This window comes from Entelurus aequoreus, linkage group LG17 (genome assembly GCF_033978785.1).
Source record: "Entelurus aequoreus isolate RoL-2023_Sb linkage group LG17, RoL_Eaeq_v1.1, whole genome shotgun sequence".
NCBI classification, from domain to species: domain Eukaryota; kingdom Metazoa; phylum Chordata; class Actinopteri; order Syngnathiformes; family Syngnathidae; genus Entelurus; species Entelurus aequoreus.
The window spans coordinates 2,410,060-2,432,623 of record NC_084747.1 but is presented as its reverse complement, the minus strand read 5'-3'; the positions used below and the strand labels follow the sequence as shown (position 1 = coordinate 2,432,623).

General features: G+C 39.6%; 1 protein-coding gene across 1 annotated transcript in view; it reads right to left on the bottom strand.

Moving 5' to 3' along the window:
• The window catches only part of LOC133632141 (cyclin-G-associated kinase-like), an 82,872-nt gene extending 61,565 nt beyond the window's left edge, over nucleotides 1–21,307 (bottom strand). Inside the window, exons 1-6 of the mRNA XM_062024384.1 lie at nucleotides 20,906–21,307; nucleotides 19,202–19,263; nucleotides 18,994–19,053; nucleotides 18,802–18,916; nucleotides 7,027–7,169; nucleotides 2,465–2,590 (exon numbers count right to left, since the gene is read on the bottom strand). Coding sequence (XP_061880368.1) covers nucleotides 2,465–2,590; nucleotides 7,027–7,169; nucleotides 18,802–18,916; nucleotides 18,994–19,053; nucleotides 19,202–19,263; nucleotides 20,906–21,047 — 648 coding nt within the window. The 5' untranslated portion in view covers nucleotides 21,048–21,307. The remainder of the gene's footprint in view (nucleotides 1–2,464; nucleotides 2,591–7,026; nucleotides 7,170–18,801; nucleotides 18,917–18,993; nucleotides 19,054–19,201; nucleotides 19,264–20,905) is intronic.
• Nucleotides 21,308–22,564: the final 1,257 nt, after the last annotated feature.

Sequence of the window (22,564 nt, the reverse complement as noted above, 5' to 3'; positions counted from 1 at the left end):
AAAATCAATGTTGAATTATTGATTTATTTAAGGATCCAATTACTTCACATCAAATATTCCACTTTGACATTTTTTTGGGGGGGAAATTTTGCATATTTTGTATTTTTGCAATATAAAAAACTAAGTTTTTGTGCATAAAACAATAATAATAAAAAGGTATAATCAATGCACAGATCTAAAGTGGATCTCAAGACTTAAAAAATGAATACATTTATGACATTTTTATGAACTGTCATTGTTAAAAAAAAAATATGAAAAAAAAATCAATGTTGTCATGAATTATTGATTTATTTAAGGATCCAATTACTTAACATCAATTATTCCACTTTGACATTTTTGAGGGGGGAATACTTCATATTTTGTGTGTTTACAATATAAAAAACTAAGTTTTTGTGCATCAAACAATAATAATAAAAAAGTATAATCAACGCATAGACCTACAGTGGATCTCAAGACTTAAAAAATGAATACATTTATGACATTTTTACGAATTGTCATTGTTAAAAAAAGAGAGAAATAAAATCAATGTTATGAATTATTGATGTATTTAAGGATCCAATTACTTCACATCAAATATTACACTTAATTATATTGTGGGGAAAATATTGCATATTTTGTGTGCTTGCCATTTAAAAAAACAAAGTTGTGTGCAAAAAACAATAATAAAAACTTAAAAATCAATACATAGATCTAAAGTTGATCTCAAGACTTAAGCGCAAAAAGTTAAAAAAATAAATACATTTATTACTTTTTTTGAAACATTTTATGAGTGTGGCCCTTTTCGATCCCCCAGAATTTTACTGGCACTTTTTTAACTGTCCTAGCTCAAAAAATAATAATGAAGTAAAATTAATTATTGATTTATTTAAGGATCCAATTACTTCACGGAACGACACATGAAGTCCTTCATACCGACAGCCATCAGACTGTATAATGCATATGTTCCTTTTTGACTGTACTTAAATGTACAATACACTGTATTTATATTATTCACATGTGAATAATGCTGTATAATAGACTGTATTTATGTTATTCACATGTGAATAATGCTGTATAATAGACTGTATTTATATTATTCACATGTGAATAATGCTGTATAATAGACTGTATTTATATTATTCACATGTGAATAATGCTGTATAATAGACTGTATTTATATTATTCACATGTGAATAATGCTGTATAATAGACTGTATTTATATTATTCACATGTGAATAATGCTGTATAATAGACTGTATTTATGTTATTCACATGTGAATAATGCTGTATAATAGACTGTATTTATATTATTCACATGTGAATAATGCTGTATAATAGACTGTATTTATATTATTCACATGTGAATAATGCTGTATAATAGACTTGTATTTATATTATTCACATGTGAATAATACTGTATAATAGACTATATTATTCACATGTGAATAATGCTGTATAATAGACTGTATTTATATTATTCACATGTGAATAATGCTGTATAATAGACTTGTATTTATATTATTCACATGTGAATAATGCTGTATAATAGACTGTTATTCACATGTGAATAATGCTGTATAATAAACTTGTATTTATGTTATTCACATGTGAATAATGCTGTATAATAGACTTGTATTTATGTTATTCACATGTGAATAATGCTGTATAATAGACTGTATTTATATTATTCACATGTAAAAATACCTTAATGTTTATTGTCTATTGTGAGCGAACTGTGGTGCTGAATTTCCCCCAGGGATCAATAAAGTACTTTTTATTCTATTCTATCAAATATTCCACTTCTTTGGGGGGTGGGGAGGGAATATTGCATATTTTGTGTGCTTGTCATATAAACAAATGAGTTTTTGTGCATGAGACAATATTACAAACTTATAATCAACGCATAAATCTATAGTGGATCTCAAAAATTCAAAAAAAAAATTACATTTATGACCTGATTTTTATCATTGATGAGTTTTTAGGGGGGTGGGAGGATATTGCGTATTTTGTGTTTTTGCCATAAAACAGGGTTTTGACGAAAACATTAAAAAAGACACACAAAAAAACGTTATATCGACAGAAGTTGATATGTATATAAAAAATAATAATGATAAAATATGACTTATTTTAAATTCCCAAGACTGGCCAGGACCAAACACTAAAGATGAAAAAACAATCTATATAATATTGGTTTTCGATTGTTCCTCCTCGGAAAAAGCCTCGACACCTGCGATCTAGAGCCTCATTCTTCTCTTCACATCATTTCCATGATGAGCGCGCACGCTAATACGTTTAAAAACACAATCTGCGAGTCCATCTCCCGGAGGTCAGCCGTGACAAACCTGTGCAGACTTCCTGCGTGACTTCCTGATTCAATCAATGGCTTCTGGTGTTTGTCAGCCGGCTACATCTCATTTAGCGTGTGCTAACATAGCTTACGTCAGACATTAACAGTCCGTGACTTGTCTTTTAGTATGCACGCACCTCGTCCTCCACCATGGAGCGCCTCTGTGCCGACCAGCTGTAGTCGGGGTAATGCGAGACCGTGGTGGCGCTGCCAAAGTCGCACAGCTTGACGGTGCCTTGGTTGCTAATCAACAGGTTCTCAATCTGCAGACAAGGAAAAGGGTTGATATGAATGCCAGTCAGACTACTTAGTGCTCAAAGTTACATGTTTGAAACCAACAAGCTCGCTTATTATTCATGTTTATTGACTTAAACTCTTAGAATAATTGTATCTAAGTTATCACAAAAGTTTGTGTGACATGGAGTTCCCGGCGAGAGGACCAAAGCTGTCTTTAATCCTACCAATTCAAAAGGCTTGTAAAACCCCACTGTGTAGGATGGGAAGCAACGTGAAGGTGTTCTGTTTCTTTCATGTATTGTAATCAACAGAAAGATATTGTCCGACCCAAGAACTAAAAAAGCGAAGAGGAAGCAGGACCAGACTTCCCTTCCAGGCACCGCTTCTTTGAACTGTTTTACGACCTTTTCTTTGGAACTGTTTTGTAATCAAAGGCGATGGCTGTTTACGACCCTTGTCCCTTAGAAACAGCTGTTGCCATGTAATCAGGGAAAGTCCAAATGAAAGAGAAGGCGTACAACCTTTCGCCACAGCGTGCTGAGACACTGTGCAAGGGTACAGTGTCCAGGCGTCTCTCCTCAATTTGAGCCAAATTTAATTCTGTCTCTGTTTAATTCTTTGCTTCTTGTCTTGTTTAATAGATGTCATCAGTGTTTGAACCTGACAAACAACATATGCTAACAACTAGGGATGTCCGATAATGGGTTTTTGCCGATATCCGATATTCCGATATTGTCCAACTCTTTAATTACCGATATCAACCGATACCGATATCAACCGATATATACAGTCGTGGAATTAACACATTATTATACCTAATTCGGACAACCAGGTATGGTGAAGATAAGGTACTTTTTAAAAAAATAATAAAATAAAATAAGATAAATACATTAAAAACATTTTCTTGAATAAAAAAGAAAGTAAAACAATATAATAACAGTTACATTGAAACTAGTAATTAATGAAAATGAGTAAAATTAACTGTTAAAGGTTAGTACTATTAGTGGACCAGCAGCTCGCACAATCATGTGTGCTTACGGACTGTATCCCTTGCAGACTGTATTGATATTGCGAGGGGGAGTTGCACAGGTCCGGTGGCCATGGATGAAGTGCTGGCTGTCCAGAGCCGGGACCCCGGGTGGACCACTAGCCTGTGCATCGGTTGGGGACATCTCTGCGCTGCTGACCCGTCTCCGCTCGGGATGGTTTCCTGTTGGCCCCGCTGTGGACTGGACTCCCGCTGATGTGTTGGATCCACTGTGGACTGGACTTTCACAATGTTATGTCAGACCCACTCGACATCCGTTGCTTTCGGTCTCCCCTAGAGGGGGGGGGTTACCCACATATGCGGTCCTCTCCAAGGTTTCTCATAGTCATTCACCGACGTCCCACTGGGGTGAGTTTTTCCTTGCCCGTATGTGGGCTCTGTACCGAGGATGTCGTTGTGGCTTGTACAGCCCTTTGAGACACTTGTGATTTAGGGCTATATAAATAAACATTGATTGATTGATTGATTGATATATAATGTAGGAAGCAGAATATTAATAACAGAAAGAAACAACCCTTTTGTGTGAATGAGTGTGAATGGGGGAGGGAGGTTTTTTGGGTTGGTGCACTAATTGTAAGTGTATCTTGTGTTTTTTATGTTGATTTAATTAAAAAAAACAACAAAAAAAACGATACCGATAATAAAAAAACAGATACCGATAATTTCCGATATTACATTTTAACGCATTTATCGGCCGATAATATCGGCCTGCCGATATTATCGGACATCTCTACTAACAACATACATGTGCCATTTATGTTGTTAGCATTAGTGGTTTAACGGAACATAAAATATATTGTAGTTTTTTTACCTGCGTGAGGTTGGCCCCACTTAGCATTGCAAATATTAAAATATTATTTTGTGCTACAAACATTTTTGGTTTAACTATTATAAAATTGTAGTATATATAACCAGCCTCCCCAATCTCGTCCCAAATATTTGTCAAAAATATTGTCGTTTTTATTAGGGATGTCCGATAATGACTTTTTTGCCGATATCCGATATTGTCCAACTCTTAATTACCGATACCGATATATACAGTCGTGGAATTAACACACTATTATGCCTAATTTGGACAACCAGGTATGGTGAAGATAAGGTCCTTTTTTTAAAAAAAAATCATTAAATAAAATAAGATAAATAAATTAAAAACATTTTCTTGAAAAAAAAAAAAGAAAGTCAAACAATATAAAAACAGTTACCGTATTTTTTGGACTGTAAGTCGCAGTTTTTTTTCCATAGTTTGGCTGGGGGTGCGACTTATACTCAGGAGCGACTTATGTGTGAAATTATTAGCGTAAAATATCAAATAATATTATTGATGTCATTCACGTAAGAGACTAGACGTATAAGATTTCATGGGAGTTAGCGATTAGGAGTGACAGATTGTTTGGTAAACGTATAGCATGTTCTATATGTTATAGTTATTTGAATGACTCTCACCATAATATGTTACGTTAACATACCAGTTGGTTATTTATGCCTCATATAACGTACACTTATTCAGCCTGTTGTTCACTATTCTTGATTTATTTTAAATTGCCTTTTAAATGTCTATTCTTGGTGTTGGCTTTTATCAAATACATTTCCCCCAAAAATGCGACTTATATATGTTTTTTTCCTTCTTTATTATGCATTTTCGGCCGGTGCGACTTATACTCCGAAGAATACGGTACTTCCTTTTTTTTTTTTTACACCATTACGTGCTTAAATCCCATTGGAACGTTAGCGCCCTCTAGGCATCCGAGTAAAGGTTATCGGATATTTTCACGTCAATGTCAACAGCGCAATTACGAATTTTTCAAATCCGACACAGGCCTCTTTCGAATGTGGATCACTTTGCGCAAATCCACCATTTTTCCCTTCGAAATTGTTTTTTTAACGGACCTTCAAAGAGCCCTCATTAAGTAAAAACCCGATTCACTTTAGACAACGCATAAAAAGATCGGATTTGACAAAATGAATACTTACTTATTTTTACACTATTACATGCTTAAAGGCCTACTGAAACCTACTACTACCGACCACGCAGTCTGATAGTTTATATATCAATGATGAAATCTTAACATTGCAACACATGCCAATACGGCCGGGTTAACTTATAAAGTGACATTTAAAACTTCCCGGGAAATATCCGGCTGAAATGTCGCGGTATGATGACGTATGCGCGTGACGAAGTCCGAGTAACGGAAGTTATGGTACCCCGTAGAATCCTATACAAAAAGCTCTGTTTTCATTTCATAATTCCACAGTATTCTGGACATCTTTTGCAATTTGTTTAATGAACAATGAAGGCTGCAAAGAAGACAGTTGTAGGTGGGATCGGTGTATTAGCAGCGGACTACAGCAACACAACCAGGAGGACTTTGTTGGAGCGCTAGCCGCCGACCTCACCTTGACTTCCTACGTCTCCGGGCCGCCAAACGCATCGGGTGAAGTCCTTCTGCCGATCGCTGGAACGCAGGTGAGCACGGGTGTTGATGAGTAGATGAGGGCTGGCTGGCGTAGGTGGAGAGCTAATGTTTTTAGCATAGCTCTGTGCGGTCCGGTTGCTAAGTTAGCTTCAATGGCGTCGTTAGCACAGCATTGTTAACCTTCGCCAGCCTGGAAAGCATTAACCGTGTATTTACATGTCCACGGTTTAATAGTATTGTTGATTTTCTATCTATCCTTCCAGTCAGGGGTTTATTTCTTTTGTTTCTATATGCAGTTAAAGCACGATGCTATCACGTTAGCTCGTAGCTTAAGCATTTCGCCGATGTATTGTCGTGGAGATAAAAGGCACTGAATGTCCATTTCGCGTTCTCGACTCTCATTTTCAAGAGGATATAGTATCCCAGGTGGTTTAAAATACAAATCCGTGATCCACAATAAAAAAAGGAGAGAGTGTGGAATCCAATGAGCCAGCTTGTACCTAAGTTACGGTCAGAGCGAAAAAAGATACGTCCATCACTGCCTCTCAAGTCCTTCACTGTAACGTTCCTCATCCACGAATCTTTCATCCTCGCTCAAATTAATGGGGTAATCGTCACTTTCTCGGTCCGAATCTCTCTCGCTCCATTGTAAACAACGGGGAATTGTGAGGAATACTAGCTCCTGTGACGTCACGCTACTTCCGCTACAGGCAAGGCCTTTTTTTTTATCAGCGAGCAAAAGTTGCGAACTTTATCGTCGATTTTCTCTACTAAATCCTTTCAGCAAAAATATGGCAATATCGCGAAATGATCAAGTATGACACATAGAATGGATCTGCTATTCCCGTTTAAATAAAAAAAAATCATTTCAGTAGGCCTTTAAAACACATTGAAACATTAGCGCCCTCTAAAGGCTGTCTTTTATTTACACCAACAGGTGTTTTTCCATTCTTCCCTGTCAATGGCGTTGACTCGTTCAGCGACGAGAGGGCAGACGCACCTTGAGGTCTCGGTGTATGATGGCGGGCTTCTGCTTGTGCAAGTGCTGCACGGCGCGGCACGCCTGGTAGAAGACTTTCAGCACGGTGTCACATGACACGTGCGCCCGCTGCTCCACTCGCCGCAGGAAGTCCACCAGCTGACCTGAGGCGGGACATGAGCGGAACAGCAATCAATGTCAGGTGTGAAACGTCTTGGCCTTCTCTTTATTACCTGCAGTACATTGATGGGAGCAAAGGTGGTTCAAGTTAATGCCAAAAGTACACGAGCAGGTCCAATGAAAGCCATCGAGATAAAGGTGCGGCTTGAGGAATCTAATTCACTCGCTCTCCTTTAGAGTCCTACTGAAAGCCACTACTAGCGACCACACAGTCTGATAGTTTATGTATCAATGATGAAATCTTAACATTGCAACACATGCCAATACGGCCGGGTTAACTTATAAAGTGACATTTTAAATTTCCCGCCACACTTCCGCTTGAAAACGTCTCAGTATGATGACGTATACGCGTGACGTAGCCAGTTTAACAGAGGTATGGCTTCCCCGTTGAAGCCAATACGAAATAGCTCTGTTTTCGTCTCGTTATTCCAAAGTATTTTGGACATTCATTGCATTATGGAGAAAGAAGCTGAGCAAGCAAAGAAGAAAGTTGTCGGTGCGAAGCGGATATTTTGCGAGGGAAGTCAGCAACAACACAGCCGGTGTTTGTTTACATTCCCGAAAGATGCAGTCATGATCGAAGAACTCGGACAACAGAGACTCTAACCAGGAGGACTTTGATTTGGATACACAGACGCGATACCGTGAGTACGTAGCTGTGCTTCCAAACATTTGATCCATGCTATAACTAGCTCGAGCTAGGAGCTAGGAGCTAGCATAACAAACACCTAGGTGTTTGTTATGCGGGATTAATTTGTGGCATATTAAATATAAGCCTGGTTGTGTTGTGGCTAATAGAGTATATATATGTCTTGTGTTTATTTATTGTTGTAGTCATTCCCAGCTGAATATCAGGTCCCACCCGCGCGCTTCCAAACATTTGATCGCTTGCCCGTACGTGCGTGTCACGTACGTAACTTTGGTTAAATATATAAGCTTTATGAACCTTGGGTTAGGTGAACGGTTCTTTGGGCTGAGTGAGTGTGTGTGTTGTGCAGGTGTTTGAATTGTATTGGCAGGTTATATATACGGGATCCCGTTCATATTACCCGCTCGAGCTATATCTAGCTCGAGCTATATCTAGCTCGAGCTAGTAGCTAGGAGCTAGGAGCTAGCATAACAAACACCTAGGTGTTTGTTATGCGGGATTAATTTGTGGCATATTAAATATAAGCCTGGTTGTGTTGTGGCTAGACTATAAAAATGGGACCCGTTTCCTCCCTGCTTGGCACTCAGCATCAAGGGTTGGAGTTGGGGGTTAAATCACCAAAATGATTCCCGGGCGCGGCGCCGCTGCTGCCCACAACTCCCCAAGGGGATGGGTCAAATGCAGAGGACAAATTTCACCACATCTAGTGTGTGTGTGACAATCATTGGTACTTTAATCTTTAAACTTTAATAGAGTATATATATGTCTTGTGTTTATTTACTGTTGTAGTCATTCCCAGCTGACTATCAGGTCCCACCCGCGTGCTTCCAAACATTTGATCGCTTGCCCGTACGTGCGTGTCACGTACGTAACTTTGGTTAAATATACAAGCTTTATGAACCTTGGGTTAGGTGAACGGTCCTTTGGGCTGAGTGAGTGTGTGTGTTGTGCAGGTGTTTGAATTGTATTGGCGGGTTATATATACGGGATCCCGTCCATATTACCCGCTCGAGCTATAACTAGCTCGAGCTAGCAGAGGAGTTAGGAGCTAGCATAACAAACACCTAGGTGTTTTTATGCGGGATTAATTTGTGGCATATTAAATATAAGCCTGGTTGTGTTGTGGCTAATAGAGTATATATATGTCTTGTGTTTATTTACTGTTGTAGTCATTCCCAGCTGAATATCAGGTCACCCCTGATAAGATTCACCAACACAGATGTCCAGAATACTGTGGAATTATGAAATGAAAACAGAGCTTGTTGTATAGGATTCTACGGGCTCAGAATATTTCCGCTTCAACTGTTGACGTCACGCGCAAACGTCATCATATCGAAACGTTTTCAGCCGGAAGTTTGCCGGGAAATTTAAAATGTCACTTTATAAGTTAACCCAGCCGTATTGGCATGTGTTGCAATGTTAAGATTTCATCATTGATATATAAACTATCAGACTGCGTGGTCGCTAGTAGTGGCTTTCAGTAGGCCTTTAATGCAGAGCTTGAATTGCTTGAAAGTCTAATGAACTCTTCCTCAGTGAACAGCCTGAGTGGGCAGACAGGAAGTGGGTAATGGGTCAAAGAGGCCGCAAACGGGAAAGCGTTTCATCACCGCCGACTTCCACCCAAGTAGAACGCGTGCGCGCTGACTCGGCAGTAAATACAGTCGTGGTCAAAAGACCACAGAACTTTCCTCCAGAGGGTCTTATTTTTGTCCATGTGAAAATGGAGCTGTTTGGCCACAATACCCAGCAATATGTTTGGAGGAGAAAAGGTGAGGCCTTTAATCCCAGGACCACCATTCCTACCGTCAAGCATGGTGGTGGTAGTATTATGCTCTGGGCCTGTTTTGCTGCCAATGGAACTGCTGCTTTAAATGGGACAATGAAAAAGGAGGATTAGCTCCAAATTCTTCAGGGCAAGCTAAAATCATCAGCCCGGAGGTTGGGTCTTGGGCGCAGTTGGCCCCCTGACAGTCCTTCTCAACTGTCTATGCCCCGTCAAGGCTTGGTTAGCCCAGGGAGCTAACACAGGGGGGAGCGCCACTAACCACGTTAAACCCAGATTCCGAACTAACAAAGGTCTTAACTCATTCTCTTTCTATGCCACATCAATGTGGAATGCACTCCCAACAGGTATAAAAGAAAGGGCATCTCTATCCTCCTTTAAAACCGCAATAAAAGTTCACCTCCAGGCAGCTACAACCCTAAACTAACACCCTCCCCGGATTGTTAATAATCAAATGTAAACAATCAAATGCAGATACTTTTTCTTATGCCTTCTGATCTCTCTCTCTACTTGCTGTCCATATCCTACCAAGTCAGACCTACACTGTTCCAATATCCTTTTCTCTGTTCTCAATTGTTGATGTCTGATGATAACAACCAAACCTAACCCCCCCCCCCCCCACCCCCTCCACACCTCGGATTGTAAATAATGTAAATAATTCAATTAGGGCTGCAACTAACGATCAATTTGATAATCGATTAATCTGTCGATTATTACTTCGATTAATCGATTAATAATCGGATAAAAGAGACAAACTACATTCCTATCCTTTCCAGTATTTTATTGGGAAAAAAACAGCATACTGGCACCATACTTATTTTGATTATTGTTTCTCAGCTGTTTGTACATGTTGCAGTTTATAAATAAAGGTTTATTTTAAAAAAAATAAATAAATAAATAAAAATAAAAATAATTTTTTTTTTAAAAAGCCTCTGCGCATGCGCATAGCATAGATCCAACGAATCGATGACTAAATTAATCGGCAACTATTTTTATAATCGATTTTAATCGATTAGTTGTTGCAGCCCTAAATTCAATGTGATTTTTCGTAAACGCCAGCATATAACCCCCAATTGTCGAGACTTTGCACTGACTCCCTGTTCATTTTTAGAATTGATTTTAAAATCTTGCTGTTTGCTTTTAAAGCTTTGCATGGATATCTCGGACCTCATCCAAATTTACACTCCTGCGAGAGCCAGCTCCAGCTCGTGGTGCCCAAGACCAGACTTAAAACCAGGGGGAGACAGGGGCCTTCTCTGTGGTCGGCCCTAAGCTCTGGAACACTCGGCCCCTCCGTGTTCCAACTGCTCCCACAGTGGACTGTTTTAAGTCTCGTCTTAAGACCCACTTTTATTCTTTGGCTTTTTTCCCCCTTGGCCTCAGTCTGGACCTCCTCTCCAGGTGCCCAATTATTTTATTTTTTTTCTCCCCCCCCCGTCCTCAGCGTTCACCTGTTTCTCACCTTTTTTTGTAAAGGGCGTCGGAAGTTGGCGGACAAGTCAGCGATCCTGTTCTGTCTCCCTGTAATGTTTGATCCTGTTCTGTCTCCCTGTAATATTTGTCTGCTCTTGAAAGGGATTGTGCTGAAAATGTTAATTTCCCCCTCAGGGATTATTAAAGTATTTCTGATTCTGATGTGGTGTCCGCCCTGAGACGGGTAGGTTGTGAGTTCAAACCCCGGCCGAGTCATACCAAAGACTATAAAAATGGGAGCCATTACCTCCCTGCTTGGCACTCAGCATCAAGGGTTGGAATTGGGGGTTAAATCACCAAAAATGATTCTCGGGCGCGGCCACCGCTGCTGCCCACTGCTCCCCTCACCTCCCAGGGGGTGATCATAATTTCGCCACAACTAGTGCGTGTGTGTGACAATTATTGGTACTTGGTACGTGAGTTGTGTGGTCCTCTGGGTTTTTACATCTTTATTTCTATTTATTGTTTTTAATTGGTTTTAACCTTTAAAATTGTTTTAATCATATTTATTTTCATATTGTTTTTGTATTTTTGTTTTTACTCAGTAATTGGTGGAGCTAAGGATAATATTTGAATATTGTTTTTAATATTGTTGTGCAGCACTTTGGAAAAAATGTTGTTGTTTAAATGTGCTGTACAAATAATGTGGATTGGATTGGGTGTTCCAACAGGACAATGACCCACACTAGGGCTGGGCGATATATCGATATACTGGATGTATCGCGGGTTTGTCTCTGTGCGATATAGAAAATGACTATATGGTGATATTGGAGTGGTTGCTTTTAGCTGCGGGCATTACACTACAGGCTCTTCCCACTCTTTCTTGTCTCTCCTTCTCACAGAGACATAAAACAAGCGCACCTTCTTACATACGTCACATACGTACACGCCCTCGCGGAGCAGAGCGGTAGCGGCATGGGTAACGTTAGCTGTGGTGCGAGTGGTAATACGAGAGAGAGAGAAGGTGCCAATCTGGTAACAAATGAAGGAAAAATAATTAATTCCCAAGAAAAACAGCAGGGGGGTCCATCGTCTGGCGGTGGTTTGGCTTCAAGCGGGAAGATGTCGAACAGACATCAGTAATATGTCAAGTATGCGGCAAAAGCGCTGCTACACAAAGTAGCATTACTGCTAATATGTAGCATCATTTGAAAAAGTCACCCGCTAGAGAATGAAGAGTGCTTGAAACTCCGCATGTCAACATCTCCGTTCGGCGCCACACCAACAAATTGCAGAGGCAACAATTTCGAGATCAACACCGTATGAAACAAATAGTCAACAACAGAAGGAGATAACGTCCGCAGGAACCTACCACATAGCGAAGGACATACACTATTTGATTTCCTATTATGCAGCTCATTTTTATTTGACACTTATTGAAATATCTTATCACAAAAGTGCACTTTATTTGTTTTAAACTATTGTAGTGGCGTTCTGTACAAAAAGTGCACTTTAATTGAGTGTTGTTTTGATATGTCATCGACTAAACATATCCACATATATATGGTGTATCGTGACATGGACTAAACATATCCACATATATATGGTGTATCGTGACATGGACTAAACATATCCACATATATATGGTGTATCGTGACATGGACTAAACATATCCACATATATATGGTGTATCGTGACATGGACTAAACATATCCACATATATATGGTGTATGGTGACATGGACTAAACATATCCACATATATATGGTGTATCGTGACATGGACTAAACATATCCACATATATATGGTGTATCGTGACATGGACTAAACATATCCACATATATATGGTGTATCGTGACATGGACTAAACATATCCACATATATATGGTGTATCGTGACATGGACTAAACATATCCACATATATATGGTGTATCGTGACATGGACTAAACATATCCACATATATATGGTGTATCGTGACATGGACTAAACATATCCACATATATATGGTGTATCGTGACATGGACTAAACATATCCACATATATATGGTGTATCGTGACATGGACTAAACATATCCACATATATATGGTGTATCGTGACATGGACTAAACATATCCACATATATATGGTGTATCGTGACATGGACTCACTAAACATATCCACATATATATGGTGTATCGTGACATGGACTAAACATATCCACATATATATGGTGTATCGTGACATGGCCTAAACATATCCACATATATATGGTGTATCGTGACATGGACTAAACATATCCACATATATATGGTGTATCGTGACATGGACTAAACATATCCACATATATATGGTGTATCGTGACGTGGACTAAACATATCCACATATATATGGTGTATCGTGACATGGACTAAACATATCCACATATATATGGTGTATCGTGACATGGACTAAACATATCCACATATATATGGTGTATCGTGACATGGACTCACTAAACATATCCACATATATATGGTGTATCGTGACATGGACTAAACATATCCACATATATATGGTGTATCGTGACATGGCCTAAACATATCCACATATATATGGTGTATCGTGACATGGACTAAACATATCCACATATATATGGTGTATCGTGACATGGACTAAACATATCCACATATATATGGTGTATGGTGACATGGACTAAACATATCCACATATATATGGTGTATCGTGACATGGACTAAACATATCCACATATATATGGTGTATGGTGACATGGACTAAACATATCCACATATATATGGTGTATGGTGACATGGACTAAACATATCCACATATATATGGTGTATCGTGACATGGACTAAACATATCCACATATATATGGTGTATCGTGACATGGACTAAACATATCCACATATATGTGGTGTATCGTGACATGGACTAAACATATCCACATATATATGGTGTATCGTGACATGGACTAAACATATCCACATATATATGGTGTATCGTGACACGGACTAAACATATCCACATATATATGGTGTATCGTGACATGGACTAAACATATCCACATATATATGGTGTATCGTGACATGGACTAAACATATCCACATATATATGGTGTATGGTGACATGGACTAAACATATCCACATATATATGGTGTATCGTGACATGGCCTAAACATATCCACATATATATGGTGTATGGTGACATGGACTAAACATATCCACATATATATGGTGTATGGTGACATGGACTAAACATATCCACATATATATGGTGTATCGTGACATGGACTAAACATATCCACATATATATGGTGTATCGTGACATGGACTAAACATATCCACATATATATGGTGTATCGTGACATGGACTAAACATATCCACATATATATGGTGTATCGTGACATGGACTAAACATATCCACATATATATGGTGTATCGTGACATGGACTCACTAAACATATCCACATATATATGGTGTATCGTGACATGGACTAAACATATCCACATATATATGGTGTATCGTGACATGGCCTAAACATATCCACATATATATGGTGTATCGTGACATGGACTAAACATATCCACATATATATGGTGTATCGTGACATGGACTAAACATATCCACATATATATGGTGTATCGTGACGTGGACTAAACATATCCACATATATATGGTGTATCGTGACATGGACTAAACATATCCACATATATATGGTGTATCGTGACATGGACTAAACATATCCACATATATATGGTGTATCGTGACATGGACTCACTAAACATATCCACATATATATGGTGTATCGTGACATGGACTAAACATATCCACATATATATGGTGTATCGTGACATGGCCTAAACATATCCACATATATATGGTGTATCGTGACATGGACTAAACATATCCACATATATATGGTGTATCGTGACATGGACTAAACATATCCACATATATATGGTGTATGGTGACATGGACTAAACATATCCACATATATATGGTGTATCGTGACATGGACTAAACATATCCACATATATATGGTGTATGGTGACATGGACTAAACATATCCACATATATATGGTGTATGGTGACATGGACTAAACATATCCACATATATATGGTGTATCGTGACATGGACTAAACATATCCACATATATATGGTGTATCGTGACATGGACTAAACATATCCACATATATGTGGTGTATCGTGACATGGACTAAACATATCCACATATATATGGTGTATCGTGACATGGACTAAACATATCCACATATATATGGTGTATCGTGACACGGACTAAACATATCCACATATATATGGTGTATCGTGACATGGACTAAACATATCCACATATATATGGTGTATCGTGACATGGACTAAACATATCCACATATATATGGTGTATGGTGACATGGACTAAACATATCCACATATATATGGTGTATCGTGACATGGCCTAAACATATCCACATATATATGGTGTATGGTGACATGGACTAAACATATCCACATATATATGGTGTATGGTGACATGGACTAAACATATCCACATATATATGGTGTATCGTGACATGGACTAAACATATCCACATATATATGGTGTATCGTGACATGGACTAAACATATCCACATATATATGGTGTATCGTGACATGGACTAAACATATCCACATATATATGGTGTATCGTGACATGGACTAAACATATCCACATATATATGGTGTATCGTGACATGGACTAAACATATCCACATATATATGGTGTATGGTGACATGGACTAAACATATCCACATATATATGGTGTATCGTGACATGGACTAAACATATCCACATATATATGGTGTATGGTGACATGGACTAAACATATCCACATATATATGGTGTATGGTGACATGGACTAAACATATCCACATATATATGGTGTATCGTGACATGGACTAAACATATCCACATATATATGGTGTATCGTGACATGGACTAAACATATCCACATATATGTGGTGTATCGTGACATGGACTAAACATATCCACATATATATGGTGTATCGTGACATGGACTAAACATATCCACATATATATGGTGTATCGTGACACGGACTAAACATATCCACATATATATGGTGTATCGTGACATGGACTAAACATATCCACATATATATGGTGTATCGTGACATGGACTAAACATATCCACATATATATGGTGTATGGTGACATGGACTAAACATATCCACATATATATGGTGTATCGTGACATGGCCTAAACATATCCACATATATATGGTGTATGGTGACATGGACTAAACATATCCACATATATATGGTGTATGGTGACATGGACTAAACATATCCACATATATATGGTGTATCGTGACATGGACTAAACATATCCACATATATATGGTGTATCGTGACATGGACTAAACATATCCACATATATATGGTGTATCGTGACATGGACTAAACATATCCACATATATATGGTGTATCGTGACATGGACTAAACATATCCACATGTTAATAAAAGGCCATATCGCCCAGCCCCACCCCAAACACATGTCAAAAGTGGTAAAGGAATGGCTAAATCAAGCTAGAATGAAGGTTTAAGAATGGCCTTCCCAAAGTCCTGACTTAAACGTGTGGACAATGCTGAAGAAACAAGTCCATGTCAGAAAAGCAACACATTTAGCTGAACTGCAGCAATTTTGTGGTGAAAAATTCCAGCAGAAGCTTGTGGATGGTGTTGGAAGCAGATCAGAATCATATCCATATTTAAGTGTTACTTCTTTCTCAACTCCTATAGTCATATAAAGAATAGCTAGTATTCTTCCTTCTTTTGAGTCTCATAGTAAGGTGTTGGCCTTCTAGATTGGAATGTGTCAGAGTAGAGATAACTCGGAGTAGTCTAAACAAAGGGAGTGGGGGCGAGGGACAGAGGGAAGATCACGGGACTTCCGGGGGTTGGAGGGAAGACCGAGCTAGACCGGGCTGGGGAACGCTGGTGTGCTAGATTGGTCTCAGGTTTGTCCTCTAAGCTTGGAGAATAAACCACAAAATACCAACTACTGCCTGTTGATTGAATATAAACATCAGCGTATGTGCCATAAAAAGAATCTGGGAGAGACTAGCAATTTGAATTCCCCATTGGAGGAATGCTGGTCAACGCAACAATGGCTACCAAAAGCGCCTTATTGCAGGTAAACTTGCCAAGGGACATGTAAGCAAATATTAACATTGCTGTACGTAAACTTTTGACGCAGCACATTTGCTCACATTTTCAGTAGACCCATAATAAATTCATAAAAGAAGGAAACTTCATGAATGTTTTTTGTGACCAACAAGTATGTGCTCCAATCACTACATCACAAAAACATAAGAGTTGTAGAAATGATTGGAAAGTCAAGACAGCCATGACATGATGTTCTTTACAAGTGTATAGGGATGATACTCGAAACCGGTTTTCCCGGTTGTTTGATAAGAAAAGAACCGAGTCCTTGGACTCGAATCCCTTTTTGAGAACCGGTACCCGTTATCGAGACCACTATAGTAAAGGAAAAGAGTTGATTCTTTATTCGAATCCCGTCCCGACCAGAAATGCTCCGTGGGACATCACAATAAATGACGTCACGTAGCTCAGTCATTAGGAGCAGATAGCGAAAGCAGGAAAACAATGGACGGGAAAAAGCGCTCCAAGGTGTAATAAAGTTCAAAACAAAAGCCATAATCCATCGGATAACTTTACTGAGAGATTTGAGCAGGGTAAAACACATGACCAACACTTTTACGACCAACCGGAAACATAGCAACCAGGCTAGCAACGCACCTCCTTTACGGCAGCTGTCGCAACGTTCTTAAAACAACGGCAGCACATACATATATATACAACATATCTCCCTTTTTTAACTTTTGTTTTTCTTTCTTTGTAAACAAAACACAATCAAACTGTAGATGTGTTGTCGGTCTAATTGTAAATAATGCAGACGAGGCGTGTTGGCTGAGTTCTTGACGTTTACTTTCACAGCGTGGCAACATGCAACACTTTTCGGGGCTACCGCGCATGCTCGTCACTCCCGTTGCATGATGGGTAGTGTAGTTGTTATATTCTCTAGCTCATAACATTTTTTCCCCCTATAAAGAAATAATGTTAACTCAATAAAGTGTATTTCTTTTTTTAGCTTTAACTTTTCATTTATTAGCATTGTAACCACATTTGCAAAGAACTTTTCTCTTCATAGAATGTTCTTTCAATAAAGAAATAAAGTGCAAAAATGTCAAAGCATCATAACAAACAGTTATGTTCCAATAGCAGCAGAAGTGCACTTTTTGGAGAGCTGTATTATTTTCAGTTTTGTGCCCAAGGGACTGATTTTATTTAACACTACATTATTATTTATACACCTATAGTGATCACAGAGACAGGTTGTTTTTGTGTTACTGTATATATTTGTTTCTCTGAAAAATCCCACTTAATATACTTTGGGTAACAACAGTCAATATTTATTTATTTTATTTTATTTTTTTAGGTGGGTAACAGTCAATATTTATTTATTAGATTTTATTTTTTTATTATATAATAAAAGTGAGCTTTTGTTAATCCAAATATTGTGTTTTTTTTCCACATACAACAACCTATCTGGACTCGATAAGAGAATCGATAAGGAATCGGTTCGATGAGAGGATTTGATAATAGGCTCGAACTCGATAATTCCTTATCAAAAATCATCCCTGCAAGTGTATGTACACTTTTGACCACGACGGTATGTCCGACCAAGAAAAAGTAAGCGTTCACCTTTGCACAGCTCAGTGAGGATCAGGAACTCGGCCTGTCCGGTGTCGGACTCCTCCTTGCTGATGGAGGCAGCCGAGCAGAACTGGACCACGTTGGGGTGTCCCGATAGCTTTTTCTACGAGGAAACAAGGTCCAGAACATGAAACCGCGCTCATTTATTTATAAGTCCTGGAGCCTGTTCAGCTGTCATACCATAAAGCAAACTTCTTGGATGATTTCCTTGCTCTTCTCATCTTCGTTGGACAAGAGTCGCTGAAACAAGACGTAAACATTCATTTTGCTCCAATCAGGTGACGTCTTGCTCGGGCACGACAAACGTAAACACATTCTAATCATACAAGGATGGAAAAGACATCAATTTGGCACATTTGGGAGTTATTGAATACGGTTTTCTTCTCACCTTCAGAGCGTAGTCTTTGCCACTTCCTGTGTCCTGGGCTTCGTACACAAACGCAAAGCCGCCTGGGCAAAATGAAACATTGATGTGGTTTAGTCACATGTTCTTCAAATAAAGTGTCAAATCGCACTAAAATCCCTTCAAGGGATGTCGTGATATTGTAATGTCACGCACCTTTATTTGCAAATAATTGACGTATTGTTGACAGACGGACCGATATGGTTTCTTAAGGGCCGATACCAATATCAATGATTAATTAAAGCTGCAAGCAGCGTTGGTCGGGTTCGCATTTTGGCTGGTGCTAGTCCTAGGTGTCCCAATACTTTTGTCCAGTGGTAGTCCTGAGTGAGACCTACTCTTTCGTCAACTTGTAATCAGAAGGGTTCAATCTCTCTCCTGTAGTAGTTTGAAGCCGAAACGACAAACGCGCTCAGAGGAGATAATGTTTGATGTTTGGTGACCGGTTTTAACAAAAATGTAGGTTTGAAGGAGGGATTGCAAACTTCCTGTTGATTCTTGCTGAAGGATGTCAATCTATGAAATGTAGGTCTAGGTGAGACCTACATAGAGGTATTTGTTTCATGTCTCTAAGACGTTCCTACCGGATAGGCTCCAGCGACCCTCCCCGCAACCCCAAAAGGGACAAGCGGTAGAAAATGAATGGATGGATAGTGTGTGAATGTGAGTGTGAATGTTGTCTGTGTTGGCCCTGTGATGAGGTGGCGACTTGTCCAGGGTGTACCCCGCCTTCCACCCGAATGCAGCTGGGATAGGCTCCAGCGACCCTCCTCGCAACCCCAAAAGGGACAAGCGGTAGAAAATGGATGGATAGTGTGTGAATGTGAGTGTGAATGTTGTCTGTGTTGGCCCTGTGATGAGGTGGCGACTTGTCCAGGGTGTACCCCGCCTTCCACCCGAATGCAGCTGGGATAGGCTCCAGCACCCCCCGCAACCCCAAAAGGGACAAGCGGTAGAAAATGAATGGATGGATAGTGTGTGAATGTGAGTGTGAATGTTGTCTGTGTTGGCCCTGTGATGAGATGGCGACTTGTCCAGGGTGTACCCCGCCTGCCACCCAAATGCAGCTGGGATAGGCTCCAGCACCCCCCGCAACCCCAAAAGGGACAAGCGGTAGAAAATGAATGGATGGATAGTGTGTGAATGTGAGTGTGAATGTTGTCTGTGTTGGCCCTGTGATGAGGTGGCGACTTGTCCAGGGTGTACCCCGCCTTCCACCCAAATGCAGCTGGGATAGACTCCAGCACCCCCCGCGACCCCAAAAGGGACAAACGGTAGGAAATGGATGGATGGATAGCTAGTCTGTGAACGTGAGTGTGAATGTTGTCTGTGTTGGCCCTGTGATGAGGTGGCGACTTGTCCAGGGTGTACCCCGCCTTCCACCCAAATGCAGCTGGGATAGGCTCCAGCGACCCTCCCCGCAACCCCAAAAGGGACAAGCGGTAGAAAATGAATGGATGGATAGTGTGTGAATGTGAGTGTGAATGTTGTCTGTGTTGGCCCTGTGATGAGGTGGCGACTTGTCCAGGGTGTACCCCGCCTTCCGCCCGAATGCAGCTGGGATAGGCTCCAGCGACCCTCCCCGCAACCCCAAAAGGGACAAGCGGTAGGAAATGGATGGATGTTTCGCAGACTAGCTTCCACAATGCTAACTAGCGGGCTAGCATAGTTAGCACAGCAACATCTTACCTTCCGCGATCACCCGCTTGATCCTTAGCTTCATGTCTCCCAGCTCCACCAGCTGCCCCACAAAGTCGTTCTGGTCCCGGCTGGCCGCTCCCAGCGAGCCGGGCCCGGCGAGGAAATCGAGCGCAGACTGGAAGAGCGACATCCTGTTAGCCTGCTAAGCTAACTTACTGCGGGGGGTCTCACAAAGACCACCGGGGGGCACCGGGCGCCGGCAGGGGGGAGGTGTGCCGGTGTGAGTCCGCAGCGTCTCCGGCAGAGTGAAGTGGAGGGTGCGAGGGTGTGTGAGTGTGGGTGTCGCTCACAGAACTTTGTGCTGTCTTCTCAAACACAAGCTGACGAGGCCGCCATCACCGGCCGACACTTCCGGGGTGGATGGTGACGTCACCGCACGGCTAAATCACGTGAGGGTCTAGAAAAAAAACAGCCACTCAGTCCCCCCCCCCCCCCTGTGAAATATGTCACATGGTCCACAGGAAGTTGCGTCATTTACAAGAATAAAAGTTGAAATTCTTTGCATATGTGCCATATTTCAATGAGAAAAAAATCGTTTTTGAATCGAGAATCGTGTTGAATTGAAAAAAAAAATCGATTTTGAATCAAATCGTGACCCCAAGAATCGATATTGAATCGAATCGTGGGACACCCAAAGATTCACAGCCCTACTAACAACTCACATGAGTCCACCTTAGAGATCTTGCTTTGGGATGTCCGATAATGGCTTTTTGCCGATATTACGATACTGTCCAATCTTTAATTACCGATACCGATATCAACCGATACCGATACATACAGTCGTGGAATTAACACATTATTATGCCTAATTTGGACAGCCAGGTATGGTGAAGATAAGGTCCTTTTTTTTTTTTTAAATAATAAAATAAAATAAGATAAAGTAAAAACATTTTCTTGAATAAAAAAGAAAGTAAAACAATATAAAAACAGTTACATAGACACTAGTAATGAATGAAAATGAGTAGAATATATATTTATGTTATTTATATATTATATATATATAATATATTATACATATATTATTTATTATTATTACTGTCTATTGTGAGCGAACTGTGGTGCTGAATTTCCCCCAGGGATCAATAAAGTACTTTCTATTCTATTCTATTCTAAAGGTTAGTACTAGAGATGTCCGATAATATCGGTCTGCCGATGTTATATAAATGCGTTAAAATGTAATATCAAAAATTATCGGTATCGGTTTTTTTATTATCAGTATCTGCTTCTTTTTAAAAAAAAATTAAATCCACATAAAAAACACAAGATACACTTACAATTAGTGCACCAACCCAAAAAACCTCCCTCCCCCATTTACACTCATTCACACAAAAGGGTTGTTTCTTTCTGTTATTAATATTCTGCTTCCTACATGATATATCAATATATATCAATACAGTCTGCAAGGGATACAGTCCGTAAGCACACATGATTGTGCGTGCTGCTGCTCCACTAATAGTACTAACCTTTAACACTTCATTTTACAAATTTTCATTCATTACTAGTTTCTATGTAACTGTTTTTATATTGTTTTACTTTCTTTTTTATTCAAGAAAATGTTTTTAATTTATTTATCTTATTTCATTTGATTAATTTTTTTAAAAAGTACCTTATCTTCACCATACCTGGTTGTCCAAATTAGGCATAATA